Source organism: Coregonus lavaretus (assembly GCF_964263955.1).
Source record: "Coregonus lavaretus genome assembly, chromosome: 19".
In the NCBI taxonomy this organism is placed as follows: domain Eukaryota; kingdom Metazoa; phylum Chordata; class Actinopteri; order Salmoniformes; family Salmonidae; genus Coregonus; species Coregonus lavaretus.
This window is the reverse complement of record NC_140006.1, coordinates 28,355,421-28,380,358: the sequence shown is the minus strand read 5'-3', so window position 1 is coordinate 28,380,358 and position 24,938 is coordinate 28,355,421. Positions and strand designations below refer to the sequence as shown.

Here is a 24,938-nt window from a genome sequence, read left to right as displayed (position 1 = left end):
CCCCAATCAGAGACAGCTATCGACAGCTGCCTCTGATTGGGAACCACACCCGGCCAACATAGAAATACAGATTCTAGAAACTATCAACATTCACACCCTGACCAAACTAACAAGAAACAACAGGCATTAAAGGTCAGGGTGTGACATTAACAGAGGTCCTGTTAATTAAATTAGTCAATGATAGCATTTCTACCACTGAGCTCTGAAGTAGACAACAGTCTCAGATGGTATTTGTTAACATGCTCAAGCTTTATGAAATACTTAGACCTGTGCCCCCAGTTCATGCAGCTGCAAAATACATTCAATCATCAAATTAGCATCATATTTTCATTTTCTATTTGTTTTCTCTCTTAATGCTGTCATGGAGCAAAAGCCCTGATATTTTCAGCAACTGATTATACTGAAAGGAATATTAATAGATATGCATCATGTTGGTTTTTATTTCTAAACATTTCCTAGCATACCTCATGCTTTTATGGAGATAACCGTTTCTATTATTGTGATATGGATTATTGTCTGCATCACCCAGACCTACCTGAAGCTCTGGATTTATGTTTTATGGTAATATAAGGTTTAATATGGACATCCCATTTATAAAAATACATTTACAAGCTTAGAAATAATGGTTAACATGCACCGAAATCCGCAATAAGGAATCAATCTTTGCCTTTGACAGATTTCTTTCCTACCAGTTCCTACTAAGTGTCCGTTCTTGTTAGGGAAAGATATACAGGATGGTGCCATTTGTTGCATATATTACTTGGCATTTTGCAATTACCTTGTGACTAGGTATATAAATGATGCTTTCATCCGTCTAATCATAGTGGTAACTGGCTGGGACCCAGAGGCCGATTCCACTAATCAATTAACACCTTGTCTGAGTCCATGCTGCCAGTCTCGTCTCGTCATGTTTAATATCTCTCCTAGCATGAGCCGACGCCGCCTGACCCGCTCTGTCTTGGCTGATGTATGGCACTCCTGAGGAGAGACAGTGCAGTCGTTTGGAAGTAAAGTCTAATAATCACCTAATTATTATGCCATTCATTAGCTCTTGTCTCCTCCTGCTAGAACAGGGGAAATGTGAGGCTGTCTGTCCAGCCTGCCTGCCACCAGAACAAATTGCGCCCTGTCCAAACAAAGCGTGTCGGCCTGCGGTGTGGGATGTGTACCTACCGACAGAGGAGACCTTAGTATTTACATGATGCAGACGTTAGGACTGTTATCACACACTTACAGACTCCCTGCACTGAGTATTGCCAGGGTGGAAATATTCCCCAATGTCTTAATTGGCCTTTGTAATTGGTATATAGACATGTATTCTTTCATTTTATGTTCCATTGGTGAAGACATTTCATTACGTAGTTACAGTACTACTGGTCTGTACTACAACTTAACTTTATTCATATTGTCAAATTTACATTTAAAAAATGAGGTGTGCCGTTTGGGAGTCACATATACTTTCCCCTAGTGAACTCCTTCAAAAATATATATAGATATACCTCAAAAACATATAGATATACCTCACATTTAACAGAATGCTCAATTGTGCCAAAGTCTGAGCTGTCCAGGGTCGAACATAACCTTATTTAACTTCAGAATAAGCACCTTAACATGCTTCTCATGCTAGCCAATGCACTTTGTCACTGACGTAGTCCACATTCAGCTGCAACCAGCTCTGACTTGTATCCCATTTTGGGCACTAAGCAGTTCTGAGCTGAGTCGATATTTGGCCAAGGTATTCTATGAGCGTACTCCTATAGGGTAGCAGGTGCTCAGCAGCCTGCCAGTACTGATGTTTTCCTCTAAGGATCGATAGGGGGATTTAAGATAGTTCATCCTCTTTCGGAAGAATCTGCTGCAGTCTTTCCGTGGACAGATGCTAGAGCATGTTAATGCACCACTGTAATCCGTAAAGCTACCTATGAAATATGACTGGCTAGGACCAGGGGAGATGTTGGCAAAGTTATTTTACACTAAGCCCCCCAACAAATGGTGATTTATGAAGATAAGATATATATGGTTTGGACGGGGCGTTATAGAATGTCTAAACAATCACTGTACAATTTTAAGTTTACATATATATTCCCAAGGGGTTATTATATTACTGTACTCTGGATAATTTAACAACTCTTAAGACTACCTGAAATACTTTGATAACCTCAACCATGACATTTGAAACAGAATAAATCTTCCCTTTCCTCCTGAAACTCTGCTTGCTGGATAAGTAGACCTATTCAATCTCTATTGTTCACTTTCTCCAATCTGCCTATTTGGCGAATTTGAAAATTGCAAAGCTTATCCAACTCTCTAGAAAGGATTTATTGCTATGTGGCAACACCACATGGCTGATTCCCATAAACTGGAAGGAGCAGGAGGAATGTATCTCCATTAGGAAATGGGATTAAAAGGCACAGTGGTTCAAGGGTTTTTCCAGTTCAGCCTAAATACAAAAGCTTCACAAGCCGGTACACTTCTATCATTAATTGTCTCGTTTCCTTAAACTGCCAGTGAAGGATGTTGTTTATTTTGTGGCGTTACATTTGTTATTCTACCTAGTAACTCAAAAACATTATGGAAAAACTATGTTAACATATTTCGATACTATGAAAGGAGACATATGTTGACATGATCTATTGTTTCTCTCATGGAGGGATGGATCTTTGGAGGACCTTTGCCATTTTTCAATTTATCTGAATCGTTTCAAAGCATATGTTTTACTCAACCGTTGACCTATAGAATGTGAATTCCTAAACTGTTGAGTTTTTAAATTCTCAATAGATCTCTATGCAAAAAAGCTGTATGGAAATAGAACTGTATGGAAAATCCTCAAACAGTATAAGGCAAGCCCATCTTTAATGACAATCATTCTCTTGGCAGTGGGGAAATTCTCCTGAGTTCTCCTATTTCTGCATGTCAGTCAGAATCACCTTTATTCGCCAAGTACATTTACACATACACAGAATTTGGCTTAGTGAACGGAGGCCTATTACAGCAGTCAATAAGGAGAGACATGTGGGGTTCACAAGAAAGGACCATCAAGGACCATCAATACATTAATTCCTCTCAGACTTCCCTTTGCCACACTAACCCATTGCCATCGATTGCAAAGAGGCCCAGTGATTTAAAAAGTCTCTGCTACAGATGAGTTAGGAGATTCAATGTACCATGCTCTTTACATTACAGGTGATAAATCAGTTGTCACAGTGCCCGTAGCCAAGCGACAAAATCAATAGCAATGTGTCCAGGGAGGGCAGAGGCGAGGGACTCCTGTTACGACATATGCCCCACTGGTCATTGATACATTAGCCATTAACCCAATGCTTAACCACTTCGTAAGAGGGCCAGCCATACCTCTTGAGCCTTGTTCACACTGCAGGTCTTAATGCTCAAATCATTTTTGTTTTTCAAATCCGTTTTGAAATACTGATTGTCCAAACAGCAAATTACAAGTGACCAAATTGGAGTTGGTGACATGCACAGTGGTGTAGGCTGATTGGTGGACGTGCTCGTGCTTCCTATCACTCAGAAGTTATGTAGCAAGCTAAGGTGACAACAAGGCCTGCCTTGGATGTTTCCCAGTTGCTTTGAATGTTCAAAATCATAGTGTAATATACACTTTTAAAGACTCAAAGGATAAGATGATCCAACTTTCAAAATGAGTCCTTTTTGGTTAGCCACAGCAGTCAACTAGCTAGCTAGGTAGCTGTTTAGCTTTCTAGCACATTCACTAATTTGTTTGTAAACAATTAACAAGCTAGTTAGCTGCCAATGTTCTTGTTAAACTGTCAACAGAGGAACTAGCAAGTAACAAGATATGCCAAATAACAGTCTAAAAACCACTTGAAGGCAAATAAATCAGATTTGACTGTTCAGACACAAGTCGCCTGGAATCAGATTTGTATCTGATTTCAAACCACCTACGAAGGTGTTTTTTAATGTGGCTTGAAATATCCAATTCCATATGCTTTTTGGCTGTTCAGACTGCAGAAAAAAGAATAGATTCGAATTGGAAATGCAAATAAATTGGATTTGAGTCAAACTGCCAATGTGAACAAGGCTTTGGCATAACGACATAAGTGTATCTTTAGCTACCCTTCGCTAGATTGTTGTTAGTGGTGGGATGGGTCATAATGATCTACACTAAAGAGAGGGATTTTGTCAGGAAACACATACATAACATCTACAGGTACACACAATCTGAAATCTTATATTAAAGAAATACTCAGCAAAATGACGTTGCCACAAGTAGCACCGCATATATTGAGACTTCGCTCTCACACAGTCACACACAGTATCTGCGCATGTGCACGGGTTTGCTTCACGCTGTTCAGAGTGTTGTAGCCAGAGCACCAAAACAGCGGAGAAGTTGAGCCTCGCACTAGTTGTTGCAGAAATTGACCCATTATGCTGAATCTACGTCATATCGCTGAGTCAGTCTACCTTTAATACTAAAAACTCCACAGGGCCTGATGTAGGACAATTCTGGATTGTCAGTGCTTCTGTCTGACTCAACTGATGAAGTTCCAATTCATGTTTGACCCCCTAGCCCCGGTATGTCAATCTAAGTTAAATAACAAAAAAATCCCCAGCAAAATCCGTCAATTTAAGCTAGAGATATCTGTTTTTTTGCATTGGATGTGTCTCAATCCACCGCATCCGCCATTGTCAAATCAAATACAATTTTATTGGTCACATACACATATTTAGCAGATGTTATTGTGGGTGTAGTGAAATACTTGTAATATGTCGCACTTCCGCATCTGCGGTGAAAGGTGGCAGAGTTAGAGCGGTGTTTGTCAGACCATGACACATCCCGAAAATTGGTCTTCTCACGAAAAAGTCAGTAGTGTCCAAACGGTTTGACCTACAAACTATTATGAACACTCTATGGAAAGGGGAGACACGATGGTGTTGTCTGTTTTGCTCTACTACCCCCAATGTCACAGGACTCGTCTGAAAGTAACCGGTCCCGGTTTTGAAAAACAAATGGAAGTATGAAGGTAGATTTGTGACTACCCCAAAAAAGGGGTTAAATATGTGTAAAAAAAAAAATATATATATATATATATATATATTTCCAGAGTTTTTTTTATAGCTCCTAGATTTAGGACAGACACTTCAAAGCCTTGTTTCTTATGATTTATTTTTTGACTGCCCTTTTTGCCATTTATGAATGTATTATTCAATGCGTTTCTATGGGCTTTAGTAAAAAATCCAAAAACAAGTCAATGGGCTAAATCAAATAGCCAAATGATCCATAGTATGACCATCTTAAAACAATTCCAAAAGCAATAGGTTAAATCCCCCAACGGGGCATTCAACCTACTCTTTCAACTGACTAGTGTTAGGATGTCATCCCGCTGGGCACAAATGTCAATTCAACGCCTGTTCCATGTTGGTTCAATGTAATTTCATTGACATGACGTGGAAACAACGTTGATTCAACCAGTGTGTGCCCAGCGGGATGATGCCAGGATCGATGGGCACTGGAGACTTGGGAGAGTAAATAAAGAAATATATTGTTGCTTATGCTTCCTTATTGCTTGAAGGCAAACAGAGCCTTTTCCTCTTTTCTACAGGCAGGGGTGCCTTGTTAAGAATCATCCCATCAAAGTTCCCTTTGAAGGAATGTCTGACAGAAATCGTGAATTTGGCTTCACCGGCCTCCGAACAATTGCTTTGGGAAGCACAGGGGATTCTTTGTAACTCTGGAAGCAGGTGTAGAGTTGTAGAAGTTCTGGATGCCTCATTTATTAATTTATGCCTCATATAGCTTGGTTAGCAGCACATCTTTAGTGGTGTGACAGAGTTCACCGAATGTTGTTTGGGAAAATATAATCAAAGCCGTTACCTTGAATTTCTCTCATTTTGCTTACCCACTTTTCTATCATTCGTACACACACATGGGATCTGGATGTGTCTGATCTCTACTTATTTCTGTGTGAACTAAAGATTTGTAAAATTATTACATTTGACCAATATGAAACCAGATCACGTCCGTGGTGTATTGTTTTTGACAATCTGTAACATCCTGTATCCTTTATTCCCATTACTTCTAGTGCCCTCCTGGACTGAGTCCCATGAAGGATGGCACAGGCTGCTACGATCACCACATCGGCATCGACTGCTCTGACGGCTTTAACGGAGGCTGTGAACAACTGTGCCTCCAGCAGCTCGCCCCCCTGGTGGACGACCCCACCCTTTACAACATCCAGATGTTCTGCGGGTGAGAGAACACTATTGAACTTGGATGCATCCCAAATGGCACCCGATTCTCTACATAGTGCACTACTTTTTTGTAGCGAATACGGTGCCATTGGGTACGCAGACCTTGTCTCCATGGCACTGAACTGATATAACATTGTCATATCCTAGAGTGTTTAAAAAGAAGGACAGAAGTTTACATTGTAGGAAATTCTAGCAATGCCATTATAGAAGGGAAGGGAAAGGGGATACCTAATCAGTTGCACAACTGAATGCATTCTACTAAAATGTGTAGTACTGGTATTGCCTTCTTTTTCACTTCAGTAGATTCCTGGTGATGGCATTGTCACGACATAGTTTTAGTAGGAAAGGAAAGTGCACCAGTATGTCTTTTAAATGTCAGATGTGCAGTGCGTGTGTCACTCAGATTGATTTGTTTCTTCCCCTTGGAGAGGTTGTCTCTTAAAAGAGAAATATCTCTTGACCTCTCTTTTAATGTCAAGTCTGCTCCTGACACAAAAGTATTTCTGACTGTAGGTGACAAACGTGCTTAATTGTCTGTCATATGAAACATGATAATATGACAGGGAAAGTGAACCAGTTTAAATGCGGTGTGCATTAGGACTGCATTATGGACAAGATATATCTAACCCTCTTTAGTGACACTTTCCTGTAGAAAGAAGTGTCATCATGAAGAAAGGTTCTTTCACTTTAATCCCAGGCCCATTGCCTTTGATATATTTTACAGAGCTCACAAGACACTGGAATGTCAAAATGTCATAAATATGAAAGAGTCAAGAGGACTCTCACTGTTTGGATTATTCCCTTTTTGAATAATGAAATAGGGTGTTTTGTGTTTACTGAATTGAATTAATAGCACCATACAACAAAGCTAGAATTGATTGGCACACTAGAATCATGAGGAGGCCTATTTTGTGGATCCCCTTGAACTCTGGCATAAAGGGGTGCACTTCTGAGTAAATAGTGAACCATGAACACAAGTAAAATAAATAAATAATCCGGACAGCTAGCCATAGTGATGTTTACGTAATGTCAAGATGGAATTTCATGCACTCTTCAGTCAGTCAATAAGGCTTTGTTTAAACAGGCAGCCCAATTCTGATAATTTTTCTGCTAATTGGTCTTTTGACCAATCACATCAGATCTTTTCACATTAGATTTTTTTCAGAGCTGATCTGATTGGTCAAAAGACCAATTTGTGAAAAAAAGATCAGAATTGGGATGCCTGTGTAAATACAGTCAAAGGGACCTATTCAATTAAATCGGTTTCCAGTATATGTAAAAAATAAAAAAGGTTTTTATCCCTGTATTGACTTGAATTCAAACAGAATTCAGTCTAAACCCTGAATATAACAATATTTATTAGAAGCTACTTGTATAATGTAGATTAAACACAATCTATTTGAATATAATGTAAGAGCACATCAGCTCACACTGCTCCCTTTTTTTTATGGCTGCCGTTGTAGCTGTATTGAGGATTACAAGAAAGGTCAAGATGGTCGTTCCTGCCAGCCCCTCTCTGAAGCCTGTACCGAGGGACTGGACTGTGGGGAGACAGCTGACATCCCAGCCAACCAAACCGTTTTCGGAGACCTCTTCTATGGCTACAACAACCACACCAAGGAGATCACCTCTGGGCAGATCCTCAAAGCTACCTTCAGGTAATGAATGAGTTGTGTCATGGGTTATAGCTCATGTACAAAATAGGAATGATTTGTGGTTGATTCATGGTTGTTTAATTGGTCCACAGGTAGAGCATAAAATGTATTTATAATTTGTTTTAATGAATGTATACAACGTGTAGAGATGTATAGTAGACTAAAGCAAGGTGAGAGACTAATGAACTCAGAAGATTAATATGTATGGCATCTTCTGTCCACAATGACAATAACCAAAATTATGTAAATATACGGATAGTGTATCTTGTGAGTGAGGATCTAAAGATTTAATATCTAAAGAAATGCACAGCAGTCCCTGTTTTGTTAATATGAGTTCCGTGGCAGCATGCTTTGTAGGCTGCTTAATTACTCACAATGCTTCCTTTCCGCTGAAGTCAGGAAGTCAGGTCACGGAAATCATCTACGGTCCTGAAAATGTAATTTGGGTGCACATGGATCCCGCAGCCGGAGGCAGTGCATCCACTTACAATATGTCACGTGAATGCTAGAGGAAGGCCAGCAAGGGAAAGTTAATATCATCAAGTAGCTAAATCTCAAATGCTCTGAACTCATTTTGAAAGCACCAGGAGAGACAGCCTGTGTTTCAGACTTTGAAAAGTACAAAATGCTCCTGTGCAGAGTGCAGCCAGACATGATGCTGGAGAAAGCCTCATTGGGGAGCCATGGTTAATGCAAACCCTAATTATACAAGATTGCAAGAAGTGAATTAAAAGTGACCAGGAGCCAGTTTGGTGTAATGGAACGTAATTGGAGCAGATGAAACTTTGAATGTGCAATGAACAAAGGGTCTGCTGCGCTGCTGCACTGGTGCCCACCTTGGGTTCATTAAGCCTCACAAGAATGCCATATTGATGTGACAATTAATTGGAAACTAAAGAAAATAGTCAAAACTTTGGTACACAGGAGGAATAGTGCTGGGAAGTAGAGATTACTGCTGATGATGTAGTAGTGCAGGGAACATTAAACCTAATTTAGAAAAGTATTATGAATAAACATTCTCTCAATGATAAAAACAAATGCTAATGTTACTGATATTAAATGCTGGGTTTTATTAATTAATTTATTACATTATAATTGTATTATTTTAATGGAGAAAATTGCCAAACTTACGTCAAAATATATTTTAACTTGAAGTATAGTCTTGACATTATACAGGTAAATATAATTTAACGGCAGAAATAAAATGTTGTCCATTGACTGACACCCCATTGAGAGGAAAAGCCCTTGTGTGACTCATGCATGGTTTACAAAGAGAATCACCGTGAGAGACATCCTGGAAAAAAAGGAGAGAAAAACTTGTATTATTCTGTTTCATACCAGCCTGGTGCTTGGAGTTTCATTGGCGCCTCTTCAAAAGCCCAACCCAACGGTTCTGGAGTGTCACAAAGCATCTGTTTCCCTATTTGACAGTAAACTTATGAAAGGCAAGGAAGTCAAATTTTAACACTGTCTAATCATTAATGTAGCGTGCAAAAAAGTAAGGGAACTGAAAAGTACAGAAAGCACCCATAGCTGCTGGATAGAAATGGAAACTTGGTTCTCCAAACTCCCAAGCTCACCTCTACTGTACTCTACTGTACACACAATGTTTCACAAACTAGACCAAATGTGCACATTTCCTCCTAGTCAAGTTTGACTGTTGATCTTTTATTCATTTGAAAAAGAGGCATCCCACCCCTACCTTTTTATTTAGTCTGGCTGGAACAACAAAAGGAAGGAAATTAAAGGACACATCTAGCAGAGTGAGAAGGTGCCCACTGGCTCTTCACAGCCGGTGTTGCTGGAATAAGATGAGGCTAGCCTGTACCCACTCAGCGGGAGCAGAGTCTGCTGGATGGCCAGGCTCCAGGCTGTGCCACAGAGCTGCGTCTGATTCTATCCACACAGGGCTGTGGGCCCTGCTTTCATGCTCACCAGCCTCTGAAACACTTTTCATGTTTTTTAAAAAGGTAGTTGTCGTTCTCTGAATCGCTCCCGCTGAATTTCAGAGTCGGCTTGGTAATTAATATTTCAAAAGTTAGAGTTTTCTGTGGAGGATTGGAGGTAAATATGAGGTGTCACACAATCTTAGCCAGAGCTTTTATGTGGCAGAGACCGGCCTGGACAACAAAAGCACATAAGGGGATATTACATTTAAAAAAAAATCAGTATAGAGAGATGGGATGGGATCTTAGCTGAGATGGCTGGAGCTGTATTGTATGTCTACAGACTTTGCAGTGATGCGATGTCCCACTAGTAGATCTCAATGTCTCTGAGGGAAGCAGTGAAGTCCATTAGAATAATGTGAGTTAAAAAAGGCAACCTCTTCTCATTATTTCCTCCCTTTGGCTCCAAGTCCTTCGCTCTCCTTTCTCTCTCTCTCTCTCTCTCTCTCTCTCTCCTTTCTCTCTCCTTCTCTCTCTCTCTCTCTCTCTCTCTCTCTCTCTCTCTCGCTCTCTCTCTCTCTCTCTCTCTCTCTCTCTCTCTCTCTCTCTCTCTCTCACACACTCTCTCTATCTCTCACACACTCTCTCTATCTCTCTCTCTCTCTCTCTCTCTCTCTCTCTCTCTCTCTCTCTCTCTCTCACACTACTCCACACAACATGCTTAGAGCAGGTTTTAATGAATATTTTAGTGTCCTTTGTTCTCATTAGTGCTGCTTGGGATCGTGATTTAGACCACATTTCCAAACTACTTGGTGGGGTGTCTCCTCTCACCCCCTCAGAGGAGGAACACCTTTATCTACTCGCTTAATTAAAATATACAATTTCTGTGTGAGCTAGATTGATTATATTAAACACGGGAGGGCATTGCCTCAATTATTGGACGTTGTAAAGTTCTTACCCCAGCCCCATTCCATCACTTGTGGTCTGATATTAGCAGGGGGAATACAAAAAATAGTTGAAATTATAAAGTTGGCTGAAACCCTGAAACAGTTGGAGGTTTAATTTTTCCTTTCCCAGCCATTACTCAAGAAGAGGCACATGGGCATAAACTCTTTCAAAGTGACATAGACTTTCAAATGAAGAAAATATGCAGAGGATGTACGTATTATCTAAATACGATTTTTACTTTGGTTTGCTCTGATCTTGAAAAAATACTGAAATAGTTTTTGGGCATCTATGCTCACCTCATCCCCATTATGATTGTTTTTGTTAGATTCCAAAATCCAAAGAAAACTCACTCAATTAAACTTTTGGTTCTACGTTTTGAGTAATTTGTGATACAGTTTGGCAATTGACTATGTTAATATGGAATTTACTTTAAGTCAGTTTAACAATAGCATATTTCATACAGGCATAATATCTTCTTCTTGACAATACAAATTAATCACAATGGCACATTCAAACCATTTCACCCTCCAGGCCAAAGGTGCATTATAACCCTTTTCTCCATTTTCAGGAGATAAGCATTGTTATACTATGCCTAAAGCAACATATTTGATATGTATGAGTCTAATTTCCATGCTTTTAATGACTGTTAACAATGTGCTCCTGTTCCTTACCCCCGGACATGGAACAAATGAATGTAATGGCATTATTTCAGTGTTTCCAATGGAGGGTGAGGTTTCATTTTCAGACAATGCCCCTAAAAGGGACGATTCTAACTAATATGCACAGCCATTTTACAGTTACATCCAGTTCCTGCTAGTTCTAAGTCCCTGAAAGCTAAAGTATATTTGACACTGCTTATAGATATTAAATATCGATAGGACTATTGCTGATTACAGTTATGAAAACCTTATGTAAATGACTTCGAATGGATAAATGACTATTTCAGAGGTGGTTGTAAGAATATATTAAGTAATGGGAGTGTGATGCTCAATCATTGACTATGAGTAATGTTGCTTCAAGTCAGGCATTTGTGTTTGGAACGTGGAAATAACATAATGATCCTTTCATAGAAGCAGTTATTTTTCACTCAGCGATGAATAATAGGAGGGGTTTGTAACTGCATCCCATCCCTTTCCTGTTTCAACCCAATTCTGGAAAGTTATGTTTTTAGTGTTTAAAGATAATGCTGTTTATTCTTGTGTTTACATCTGTGGCTGTTAACCTTCAAGTCAAAAGAACACAACTTAATATGAGTAGATGTATACTGTAGATGTGCTGTACAGAGCCATTGCTCAGCTACATGTGGGGTTTTTGTGGGGGGGGTTTCTGTAGTTGTTGCCACAAGTTATATCATTATTGTACGGATTGCCTTTCATTATTTGTCTCTTCTAAAACCTTTGTAACTGGTATCCCCATACTTGTGGTTATTCATGATTCAGGCTTTTGAGGATAAATCGAGATTTTGGATTAAGGATCACCTTTCAAACTCAATTCTTCATCAGCGACTCTTTCCAGAAACATAGAAAAATTAATGCAGAAAAGTCAGCATAAAGAAGAAAGTGCTTTCATATAACTTTCAGGTACCTCACTGGTCCTTTTATCGAGAAAGTGAAAGCTTTAGCGACAGTAAAAAAAAATTCATATTCAATTCAAAGTGATTTGCCCTTTAAGATCCACTATTTTTCTAACTTTTCAAATGGACTCTTTGGAGTGGAGATGATCACTATTGTAATGAATGAATGCAGTGAGCAGAGACAGGGATGAGTATACCGGGAAGATCAGGATTAATGCCAGGCACCACAGGCTGAAATGACATTTTTGCATCTACAGTACCTTGTTGGTATTTTGGTCCATTCATATTAGTATTTTCAAAAAGTAAACTTAAAAATGTAAAGATATTGATGAAAATGTATGTTTTCCTTAGTTTATCATACTATCGTCATCAAAATGTCAGCAATTGTAATCACTTTAAAATGGGCATACATCCATAATTACACATAATTTAAAAGCCCATTTAAAAGAGAATGTAACAAACTTTACTATACTGTATGTAGTAAATGACTTTGAAGAGATGGTGATTGTGTCTAAATAGGTGTTTGGCGTTTGGTAGTCTAAATTCAGTGTACTTGTCTTGGAGTGCCATTTTCCCAAAGTCAGACTCTTCCGACACGCCAATTTATTTTCCTCAGCTTCAGAAGCATCTACATTCAGCAAATTGTGTTTGGTTATACTTAGATATATGCTTCAGACTTGCCCAGAGGTAATTGTTGATATGTTGTAAAATAAACAATTATAGGTAACATTTTCTTTAGAAAAATGTGCCAAAAATGCTTTTTACATACATGTTTAGTATTTTACAGATAGAAAGATGAAAAAAGTATTTATCCACAATCTGCTGTGAGCAAGTTCGGTCCTGGAGTGTCTTAACAAAATGAAACCAAAATATTTAGGCTGACTTATTCCAGTGTCCTGAAAAATGGATTTGTATGATATACAAATATGCACATATTTAATGAGATATCATCTCATTTGCATAATTTAATACAATATTTTAGATGTTTTTAAAACAAAAAAAAGTATAATTTTGTATCTACTTTCAACTGGTAAAAGTTGAATGTGATATGATTAATGGAGAAAAAAAAACCCTGTAGGTCTAAGCCCTTAGATCGCAATATCTACTAAGCTAACATATGGAATTATTTTAAGATGGTCATAAAATGTATCATTTAGCTCCTGTAGGTATAATGTTTTTTATTTTTTATTATGTGATGAAACATTGAATTTGGCCTTTACTGTTAAAGCCCATAGAAACACATTGAACAACACATTCATAAATGGCAAAACAGGCAGTCAAAAAATAAATCATAAGGAAAAAGGTTTTGAAGTGTCTGTCCTATATCTGAGAGATATAGACCCATGTTTGGTCTCATTATTTTTGGCACATTTGACCCCCTATGTACTGTTAGACATTTTTACAGCCTGGTCCTCGGTTACCTTCAGATTACTCCCTTAAAGCTTGTGTGCATCCTAGAGCAGAACAACTGACACCTTCGTGTTCACAAGAGTCTCCCCTTTTGGCATATTAGTTTGTAGCTCCAACAGTTTGGTCTGGAGAGTCGGTTTTGTGAGAAGACCTTTTTGAAATGAGGACGTCCGCGACAGAGAGTTCAGACGACTTCCGTAAAGCTTGTGGATGTCATAGAGCCAAACAACCAACACTGTCGTGTTCGTGAGAGTCTCCCCTTTCGATATTGGTGACATATTATTTTGTAGCTCACACAGTTCAGGTTGTACAGACGATTTTGTGACGGTTTTCTTGTCCAGATCCTCTCATGTGTTGAAAAATGCTGCTTTCACAAGCCCCATTTTATGGAATAGGCGCAAACTTTATATCGGTGGAAAGAGGTTTTTGAGCTGCAGCCACTACAAGATACGGTCAGTCTCTAGCATAAATACACGGGAGCTATTCAATATTCAAAATGACGTCACAGTGTGACACACGGGTGGGGGGGCCTTAAACACTTTAGGGGGGGCCTTAAGCATGAACAAAATGAGCATATCAGGTTAGGAACTGGAGGAGAATCACAGAATTAAAAGGACATTTAACATAATGAAAAATTACATGTTTGATGTAGAAGTCTCTGATTCTCCCTACATGCTCACATACAGTATTTCATATGGATTTTCTTAATGATCTGCCAGAAGATGCTGGTTTGGATTTAACAAAACCTGATGAGCGATACTCGCTGAAACGTGTTGGTTTTAACAATAAATCAAACTTTTTATCAACTACCACTCTTCTCCAAGAGTTGCTGAATTTCCTCTTCACTTCAGAAGATACTGCTTTGCAATGTGTTCATGACTGACACTGGCTCTTCTCTGCCTTATTCCTTCTCTCCCTGATAAGGCCTAGTTGGATGGGTGAATAATTGTGGGGCTCTAAATAGGCTGTTTTGTCATCCTTAATCCAGGCAGAAGAACTTTGCCCGAGGCATCGAGCAGCAGCTCCCAGATGGCATGGTTGTGGCATCAGTTCCAACCGAGGTGCAATGCCACGAAGAGCTGTCAGACCCAGTCCCTGACCCAGACTATCTCACAGGTAGGAGATGTTTACAGTATCAATGTATGATATAATTATGTACATTTAGTAGCATACTGTATGTTTTTGTTGCAAATAGATATGTACTGAAGTGCAGCATGATTTGCTGTAAGATGGCCAATTGTTTTCAGTTAGGTTTTCACCAAAAAATAACAGTGCTTTTGAATCACTGCAATTTGGAATTTATAGATTTTGTCCCTTATTTTGTCATTTCGACATATACCAAAAAAGCTTCATAAATTGTGCAATATCAGTTTTTCTTAAAGTGGAGAAAACTCTCTAGAGGGGAAGTCAGAGGTAGCAGAGTGCAGCTGATTTGATTGGCAAGTACCATGAAAACACAGGCTATAAACCCATGGGTTCAATTTCCAAGAAGAAACACCCCAGATTATTTCAAAATTTAAGACTAACATGTCAGGCTAACATTTTGCCTTAAGCAGAGCCAACGGGTCCCATTATTTGTGTGGGTTTAAATTGAATTGGCTATTGTCCAATATTCAACATTGCTGCTATGGTCTTGTTTTTTCTGTGGTGTTATAACCAGCAATTTTTACGACTTTGGTTACGTCTGTCCCTTTCAGAGCTGACCTCAGTCACTAGTGCAGGTATTGCTGATGGCTGACAAAGAGAATCAGACATTTTGTAGAAAATGTCATCTAAAAAAACATGTTGTTTGTCTTTGATTTAAATGTATACGATGAACAGGTTTTCCTCCTGACACCTGTATTGTCAAATAACCTTGTTTGTGTTTTCATAAAACATGCACGCCATCCACATCCACCTTCAACAACCTTTTTAAAACGTGTGTGATTGAATCCAAACATAATTTTCTCTCTTGAAGTTACAGCACACTGCACAATCCACATCCACAGAGTACGCCATGCTCCCAAGCAGATCATCCAAGTAAATAATGAACTGGAAGGAAATAGGGGAAGATATTAACAAAATCATTTTTCATGAGGAAAGGGGCTGATTTGGATTGTGCCACTGCAGTCAGAATTCATTAGTCTTCAGATCTGAAATCTGTCTGGTGCTTCTCCACACTACAAGCACAGCACATGCTGCCAGCCGTGCCGTTTAAACAGAATACAGAGGTTCAATGTAAACCACCCTCATTAACAGAGGAAAATATCCCTCCTTGCTCCACCAAATGACTCAGGCTTCAATGTGCTGCATCTTTCATCATTCCATTCACATCTCCCATTTGCTGCCAATGTTGGCCTGTGCAACATTTTACTGGCCAATTCAACATTAATGCAAGGGGAGCTTAACAGAATATTTAACATTTGGATTAGGCTTATTCAACTTTAGATAAATCAATTTCTGTCCTATTTCCTGGAAATGTAAAGACTGATCTATACTTTCTAGTTTCTTCATTTTATCTGGATAATGAAGAAAGAAAAAAAGCTAGATATGTGCTGTGAAACCTGTGACGCTGTTATCATACAGTATGTTGTAATGCTGTCATACAGTAGTCATTACAGTATAAAGGTTGTCTTCGCCATTAAAACACTATCGAATTTGCAGTGGGACAATTTACTCTTGCATATTACAAAGAAACTGTCACAGTGGAGATGAAATCTTGTAATCTCCACACATAGTTATGCTTTAATGAGAAACCATTCAGCGTTATTATGGTACCTATGGTATTATGGCTTATACCTATGGTAATGGTACCTATGTTTAGATGCAACTGGCCCGATGCGTCCAGTGGTGCAACAAAACAAAGTCCATACTAATGTGCAGATTCGGATGGTTTATATGACCTCCCATATAAAGGTGGCACTATAGGACGCCTCACTCCAAACCACATTTACAAGGTTATTTCTAAGGTAATGGATAATCAACAAAGACAGAATGGCATCAGTTAAAATTTGACGTTTATTGGAAACTTCTGAGGACATAAAAAAAAGTATAATCTTAATGGATCTTCTGCTGTCATCACATCCCAGGGCCTTGTCCCTCTGTGGAGTATAAACCTTTTTATCCAATTGGAGAGCCACAGCACAGCATCCCATCACTTCACCGTGCCCAATGGCTGTGCTCCAAATGGCACCCTATTCCCTATTTAATGCACTACTTTTGACCAGGGTCCATAAAGATGTGATCAAAAGTAGTAGGGAATAGGGTGTCATTTGAGATGCAGAATATAATTGTGTAATAGTCCTATAGCTACAGTTCTATTAGAATTGATCTCACACAGTACACAGAAAAAAATTAAGGTTCTTAAATGGTTCTTCCTCAGCTCTTAAGGTTCCTTGGAGAACTCTTGCCCGATAAAGAACCTTTGAGTTAAGTGTGGGGTTCTTGACGTGACATCAACAGTTCTTCTGAATTCTAAAAAGTTATTGAAATGTATGGAAGCGTGCAGATGTGTCCCTTTCATAGCACAACGCAAATTGGCCAGTGTTATCTAGTGTTGATTCAAAAGTTAAATTAACACTGTAAAGAGTTAAATTAACACTCAGTGGTAAAATAACCCCAGTGTTGGCGTTAATAACCAGAGTTTAACCAAAACCACGTCCATCATTATTATATTTCCCAGCATGCTCTATTGCAGGTAGATTTTTTTGAATTGTTTGTTTCAATATCTATGATTGATAGATTAATCTTATGCTACTCAAATATAAATAACATACATTTTCTAAACTATTCCAATCTGTTACTTGGACTTATTGCAGCCGTTACTGAAATGGTTGTTCCAGCTTTTTTTATTTTATCTTTATTTAACTAGGCAAGTCAGTTAAGAACAAATTCTTATTTACAATGACAGCCTACACCGGCCAAACCTGGACGACGCTGGGCCAATTGTGCGCCGCCCTGTGGGACTCCCTATCACGGCCGGTTGTGATACAGCCTGGAATCGAACCAGGGGGTCTGTAGTGACGCCTCAAGCACTGAGATGCAGTGCCTTAGACCACTGCGCCACTTGGGAGCCCCTTAAGGTAGTCTCATATCTTAGTCTTTCTGAATGCAGGTTGCGGGTGAATGCAGGTTGCGGGTGAATAAAAATGCAAATGTTGGATATCCCCACTCTGGCTGGAATCCAATAGGAATTACATTGTGGTCCTCTGTAGCTCAGCTGGTAGAGCACGGCGCTTGTAACGCCAAGGTAGTGGGTTCGATCCCCGGGACCACCAATACACAAAAATGTATGCACGCATGACTGTAAGTCGCTTTGGATAAAAGCGTCTGCTAAATGGCATATTATTATTATTATTATTATTACATCACTTTGCAAGCCAGCATAATGTGACTTGCAGGGTTGATGTGGCCTGTAAACTATGGGTTTCAGGCTACTATATTAGGGTAAAACTAGGCCCTCAAAAGAATGCCTTATGAATGATGTATTCTATTGTCTTAAATAATAAAGCATTTATGACAACATATTCACTTAGGATCTCACTTGGTGAAGGCCACTGGACTGAAAATGAATGAATGCAACAACCATGTCTCTGTCACTAGCAAACACAGTCATGGTACTGGTAACTCTAAAATTAACTCTAAAGGCACCCTGGGAAATATGCAAATAAGGCTTAAAACCCTATAGCAGGGCTATTCAATTCCGGTGCTGGAGAGCCGAAAGAGTTCTGGTTTTGGATTTTTATATGGTTCTTCAAAGAACCATCTCATTTATGGTTCTTCAGAGACCCTAAAATGGATCCCCTATGGCTTCTCTCTCAAGAATCTTATTTGGTTCCAACTTGCACCTGTATTTTTAAGAGTGTAGCATACATTCTTAGGCATACAGGGTGTGGTGGCACTGAAGTCCTTTCAGGTACAGTGATTATTGTGTTTTGTGCTCTGCTCTGAAACATGGCATAGTCAAATGCAGAGTAGTCAAGAGAAAAATAACAGGATTGGCCTTACCAGTGAATAAAGAAAAATCCCAGTGGGGAAACTGGTTGAAATTACGTCATTTGAACCAGTTTTGCCCACTGGGAATATATACTGTAAATGCCAATGTCTGAGTGATTCATTGCAGATGTCATTTAGGTTTTACAATGGAGCGAATTCCCTATGCTATGCTATCTGAAAAACCTACGCAGTGGTATCGATCTTTCAAATTACCTGAAATGTATATCGTTACAAGGACTAGTCTCCTTTATCAGCATTTTACTGAACATACACAGTCCTGAATGTGTATACCGGTATAAGCATCCTTCCACTTTGATTGTCTCATGTCAGAAACATTGAATCTACACAAGCATCTCGCTACACTCGCAATAACATCTGCTTACCATGTGAATGTGACCAATACATTTTATTTTATTTGACCTGGCATTTCATTGCTAACTTAGCTAATAGTTCATGGGACAGGGACTGAGGCTATGAGGAAGTGCCTGGCGGTGCTGTTGAGCGGTTGCCACCCTCCCTTGCTGATTTAGGCAGGTTGGTGCCATGGTCAGTGTATTTGTCACTATGTCAGCACTCCTTGCACTACTTCTCCAACCCTCGCAGGGCAATGCATTCATCTTCCTATTCATCTCTGGGTTGGAAGTCATTCATCATAGGCCAGAGGGCTCCATCAATGATTCCAATGGGGAAGAGAGGGAGGCGAGGCTTTGAAAGGCAAATACATCTTGATTTAATTGGAAAGCAGGAAGCAGGTATGCTTTCACTGCCACTAAGCAGATTTCCCATAAGATGGAGAAAGGGAGCAGTATTTTTAGCTTCTTTAAGCAAAAATAATGACCAGCAGTCGTGGTACCTATTGTGGGGGCTCGGAGGGCAGCTGGGTTTTTAGTGATTGTCTTCAGGGAACTCTCTCACAAAGGCAGTGGCTGTCATGTTCTCAATGCTCAGATTGACTAAATGTATATGAGCGTCTGAATGAGTATAGTGAAAGTGTCAATTCAGAGAGATAGAACAGAATGAGAAACACCACAGGTGAAAAAGTCCACAGTGTCAATCATTTATATGCTCTAGCACTAGATTAGATTCCATTGATCATCAAAGGAGTGGGTACAGGGTACTGTTTCCAGTTAGGAAAAACGGCTGACACAGGAGTTTTGACGCACTGAGTTTTTATCTCCTTTGTGTTATTAGTTGCGCACAGGCAATCTCTGGAAGTCAAGTCTCGAAGAAAAAGCGAAAGTGACAGGTTCAGATTTGTAATAACCCAATACATCCAATCAACAATCTCTCAGAAGTCTGAATAGCATCAATGTCGACATTTCCAGTTGCAGTGCAGGCAGGTCACCACAATCTAATTTAGTAGACCCCCTGGCCATAAAAAGTTGTTCATACACACTGTTCTAAACTCTCCCAAAAGTGGCTGTAATACATGCTGATTCAACCAGCATCTGAAAAATAGCTTTCATATTCCAATAACAATCTGGTGATTTCAGTTTTCACACAGAGCCATACAAATTGCTTAGATCAATTGTTATTGACAAGATTTGTCTTCCTCCACTAAATTGTTAGCTTCAGAGGAGGGTTTGCTGCTGGCTTACCTATTTTCTTTGTGATTCAGTGTGTTTGGGTGAGGTGTGTGTTTGTGCATGTGTGTGTGATTGAGTGTGTCTTATCCTCTTGCTTTCATGTCTGGAACCAATTTCTATCATGCTTCCACTGATAAGTAAACATTAAATCACACAAGGTTTATCAATCTCAGACAGATGAGATCATCTTGATGCAATAACACAATGTTGATTACAGTAAATGCAACGGTAAACCAGAGTAACACACTTTGTTAGTTAGGCTCACATTCTGTCGTTCTGAGTAACTTTCCTGAATTATTCACTCATTACTTGATTTTACCTATATCTTAGAAAGATAAAGCACAAATGTAGCCTACAGGTCAATCCCAGCCCCAACAAATCAAGCACACATTATTAATTAATACATAGCTATGATCATTAATCTGGAATGACATTCAACCAAATTAATTACTCAGCCTCCACGAGTCTAACATTAAGAGGCTTAATTAGAATGAAAATCGATCTATAAAAATGAAGCAATTAGGAGATAAGTTGTAGCTGTCAAGGTCATATGTTTGTTGTTACACCCTCAACTGAAGAGAAGTTATATTATTTTCATATTATCTGTTCTAGCCATCCCTCAGGGGTGTAATGTCCTCAGTGTCTCCAGACGATGGTTGCCTTTAAATGTGTCAGCATTGAGACGCCTTCAGGGGCTTCTGTTGGTGTTCAATGCATTTCAGTTTCACATCCCCATATAACTATTACTGTATCAGTTTATAGAATATGATTATGTGTCTGGGTATAGCTTCAGAGTAAGGTGGTCTAATGAATGATTTTATGTTTTTAGACCCTTGCATTTCTGCCTTAAATATATATATATTTTTTATGTCCAGTGTCCGCTATTGGGCTTCTAATCTGACTGTTGTCAAGAGGGTTCCTGAGCTGGCGGAGTAGGTTTCCACTGCCTTTTTTCTCCATATTATCTGGTAATTCCTCGGCTGGCCATGGTTTGACCTGCAGTGTTAATAGACTTCTGTTCTGCTGCAGTTCCCTACTGGGAGGTTCACGACCCATGAGCAGCTCCTGTCAGCTTACTTACCGTTTAGTACTACAAGTGCATTGTCTCAGGTTTTGTGCCTGTTTTCAGTAGAGGTTTTGACTATTTCCTTTCCCACAGAACCCTTCTGTGGCTCGGTTTATTTGTATCAGTCCTTTTTTTAAATGTACCGATAAATGCCATCTCTATAATTAAGTAGAACAAGTTTTTACAAATCACTAAAACATACTATACATTGTAACACTCCAGTCAGGTTGGGAAGCTTATTCACAATTTCATTGTCTCCTGTCTAGCTAGTTGGTGCTGAACAAACCTTTAATTGAGCTGTACTTTGGCGACGTTGTAGTGAAAAACTAAAGATTGGCTTTAAGATCAAAATGTTCTGGTACTCAATATTGCCTGAGGCTTCAATTGAAATAGGAGCTACAGTTGAAGTCAGAAGTTTACATACTCTTAGGTTGGAGTAATTAAAACTCGTTTTTCAACCACTCCACAAATTTATTTTTAACAAACTATAGTTTTGGCAAGTCGGTTAGGACATCTACTTTGTGCATGACACAAGTAAATTTTCCAACAATTGTTTACAGACAGATTATTTCACTTATAATTCACTGTATCACAATTCCAGTGGGTCAGATGTTTACATACATTAAGTTGACTGTGCCTTTAAACAGCTTGGAAAATTCCAGAAAATTATGTCATGGCTTTAGAAGCTTCTGATAGGCTAATTGACATCATTTGAGTCAATTGGAGGTGTACCTGTGGATATATTTCAAGGCCTACCTTCAAACTCAGTGCCTCTTTGCTTGACATCATGGGAAAATCAAAAGAAATCAGCCAAGACCTCAGAAAAAAAATTGTAGACCTCCACAAGTCTGGTTCATCCTTGGGAGCAATTTCCAAACGCCTGAAGATACCACGGTCATCTGTATGAACAATAGTACGCAAGTATAAACACCATGGGACCATGCAGCCGTCATACCGCTCAGGAAGGAGACGTGTTCTGTCTCCTAGAGATGAACGTACTTTGGTGCAAATCAATCCCAGAACAACAGCAAAGGACCTTGTGAAGATGATGGAGGAAACAAGAACAAAAGTATCTATATCCACAGTAAAAGGAGTCCTATATCGACATAAACTGAAAGGCCGCTCAGCAAGGAAGAAGCCACTGCTCCAAAACCGCCATAAAAAAAGCCAGACTACGGTTTGCAACTGCACATGGGGACAAAGATCGTACTTTTTGGAGAAATGTCCTCTGGTCTGATGAAACAGAAATAGAACTGTTTGGCCATAATGACCATCGTTATGTTTGGAGGAAAAAGGGGGGGCTTGCAAGCTGAAGAACACCATCCCAACCGTGAAACACGGGGGTGGCAGCATCATGCTGTTGGGGTGCTTTGCTGCAGGAGGGACTGGTGCACTTCACAAAATAGATGGCATCATGAGGAAGGAAAATTATGTGGATATATTGAAGCAACATCTCAAGACATCAGTCAGGAAGTTAAGGCTTGGTCGCAAATGGGTCTTCCAATTGGACAATGACCCCAAGCATACTTCCAAAGTTGTGACAAAATGGCTTAAGGACATCAAAGTCAAGGTATTGGAGTGGCCATCACAAAGCCCTGACCTCAATCCTATAGAACATTTGTGGGCAGAACTGAAAAAGTGTGTGCGAGCAAGGAGGCCTACAAACCTGACTCAGTTACACCAGCTCTGTCAGGAGAAATGGGCCAAAATTCACCCAAGTTATTGTGGGAAGCTTGTGGAAAGCTACCCAAAACGTTTGACCCAAGTTAAACAATTTAAAGGCAATGCTACCAAATACTAATTGAGTGTATGTAAACTTCTGACCCACTGGGAATGTGATGAAAGAAATAAAAGCTGAAATAAATCATTCTCTCTACTATCATTCTGACATTTCACATTCTTAAAATAAAGTGGTGATCCTAACTGTCCGAAGACAGGGAATATTTACTAGGATTAAATGTCAGGAATTGTGAAAAACTGAGTGTAAATGTATTTGGCTAAGGTGTATGTAAACTTCCGACTTCAACTGTATGTTCATGGTGTGGCTAATCATAGCTGCATTAGCCTGAGAAATGATGAGAGTGACAGTAAGTGTTGTTTTGACTGACAGGCAATTTGTATAAAACCTGGAAGCCAGTGTCATTTTATTTAAGTGAGTGTTGATAGGTGAGTTTTCTTACATTACATTTAAGTATTTAGCAAAATCTCTTATCCAGAGCGACATACAGGAGCAATTAGAGTGAAGTGCCTTGCTCAAGGGCACATTGACAGATATTTTACCTATTCAAACCAGCTACCTTTCAGTTACTGGCCCAACGCTCTTAACCGCTAGGCTACCTGACGCCCTTTTCTTTTTGAATGTATGCAATTATATGTGAAAAGAAGCAGGTTAAGTTAAAATATACTAACATTCCACTACATTACATTGTTGTCTGTTTTCCATGTACAAACCTTATTGTGTCACACTTAGGAGAGCCATATTTAACATTCGAAAAACGTCCTCCTCTCTCTCCTCTAATCGTGTGCTATCATTTGGTTGCATAATTACAGTAATTGTTTACTTGCCAAGGCAATTAGAATTTACAGACTGGCATATAAAGTTAACTAGTTTTACTACACAAGCTGAGCTTGTTCCCTAGCTTCAAAGATAATTGCTATGTTAGTACAGAATCCTACTCAGGGCTGCTCATGCATTCACATGCTACAACATATATTTTCTTTTCACAATGAACGTAATTAGCCAATCCTGTTCAGCAAATATATACATTATGGAGTACATATCTACCTTTTACTAGGGCAGCAGGCAGCCTAGTGGTTAAGAGTGTTTGGCCAGTAACTGAACGGTGCTGGTTTGAATCCCAAAGACTACTAGATGAAAAATCTTGAGCAAGGCACTTAACCCTAATTGCTCCTATAAATTGCTATGGATAAATTACTAAAATGTAAAAAAAAATGTTGTTTGAATACCTGAGGTGACAAGGTGAGCAATCTGTCAATGAGCACTTAACCGTAATTGCTCCAGGGTTGCCGTTGATAATGGCTGGTCGTGACCCAACTCTCTGAGGGTGTCTCAGGGGCAGTTGGGCTATGCAAAAGATACATTTCCAATTCACACGTTTATAATACACATATTTGAAGTAGGACAAATATATAAACCCATGGGGACCCACCTAATTAGTATTACCTTTGTATGAGAATAATGTGTCTTTCTCTTGAAGATAAAAGGGAAACCATTTATATTATTAACCCTTTGACGCGTATGATCACATATTTGTGATCATTGTTGAGTGGTCCCTGCAGCGTACCATCGCAAATATGTGATTGGTAGAGTAGCAACAGAACGTATGATGCAACAAACGCATCTAAACATTATTGTTGTCTGAAAAGAATCTAAACAATGTTTTGTACTGATGGGAAATAAAGGTCTTCACAACTTTATTCCTCAAATTCACCTTTTATTGTAAAAGATAAATGCGAACTTCATCATCCATGTCACGATCACGGACCAAGGCGCAGCGTGATAAGCGTACATTCTTTATTGTACTTAACAACCGATCAAAACAATAAACAAACGATACGTGAAGTCCTAGGTTACAACACAACCTTTCGGAA

General features: G+C 39.2%; 1 protein-coding gene across 1 annotated transcript in view; it reads left to right on the top strand.

Moving 5' to 3' along the window:
* LOC311146835 (astrotactin-1-like) overlaps positions 1–24,938 on the top strand; it is a gene marked incomplete at both ends in the record, with an annotated part of 251,337 nt that overhangs the window by 116,674 nt on the left and 109,725 nt on the right. Inside the window, 3 exons of the mRNA XM_084183432.1 lie at positions 6,060–6,226; positions 7,692–7,886; positions 14,689–14,816. Coding sequence (XP_084039558.1) covers positions 6,060–6,226; positions 7,692–7,886; positions 14,689–14,816 — 490 coding nt within the window. The remainder of the gene's footprint in view (positions 1–6,059; positions 6,227–7,691; positions 7,887–14,688; positions 14,817–24,938) is intronic.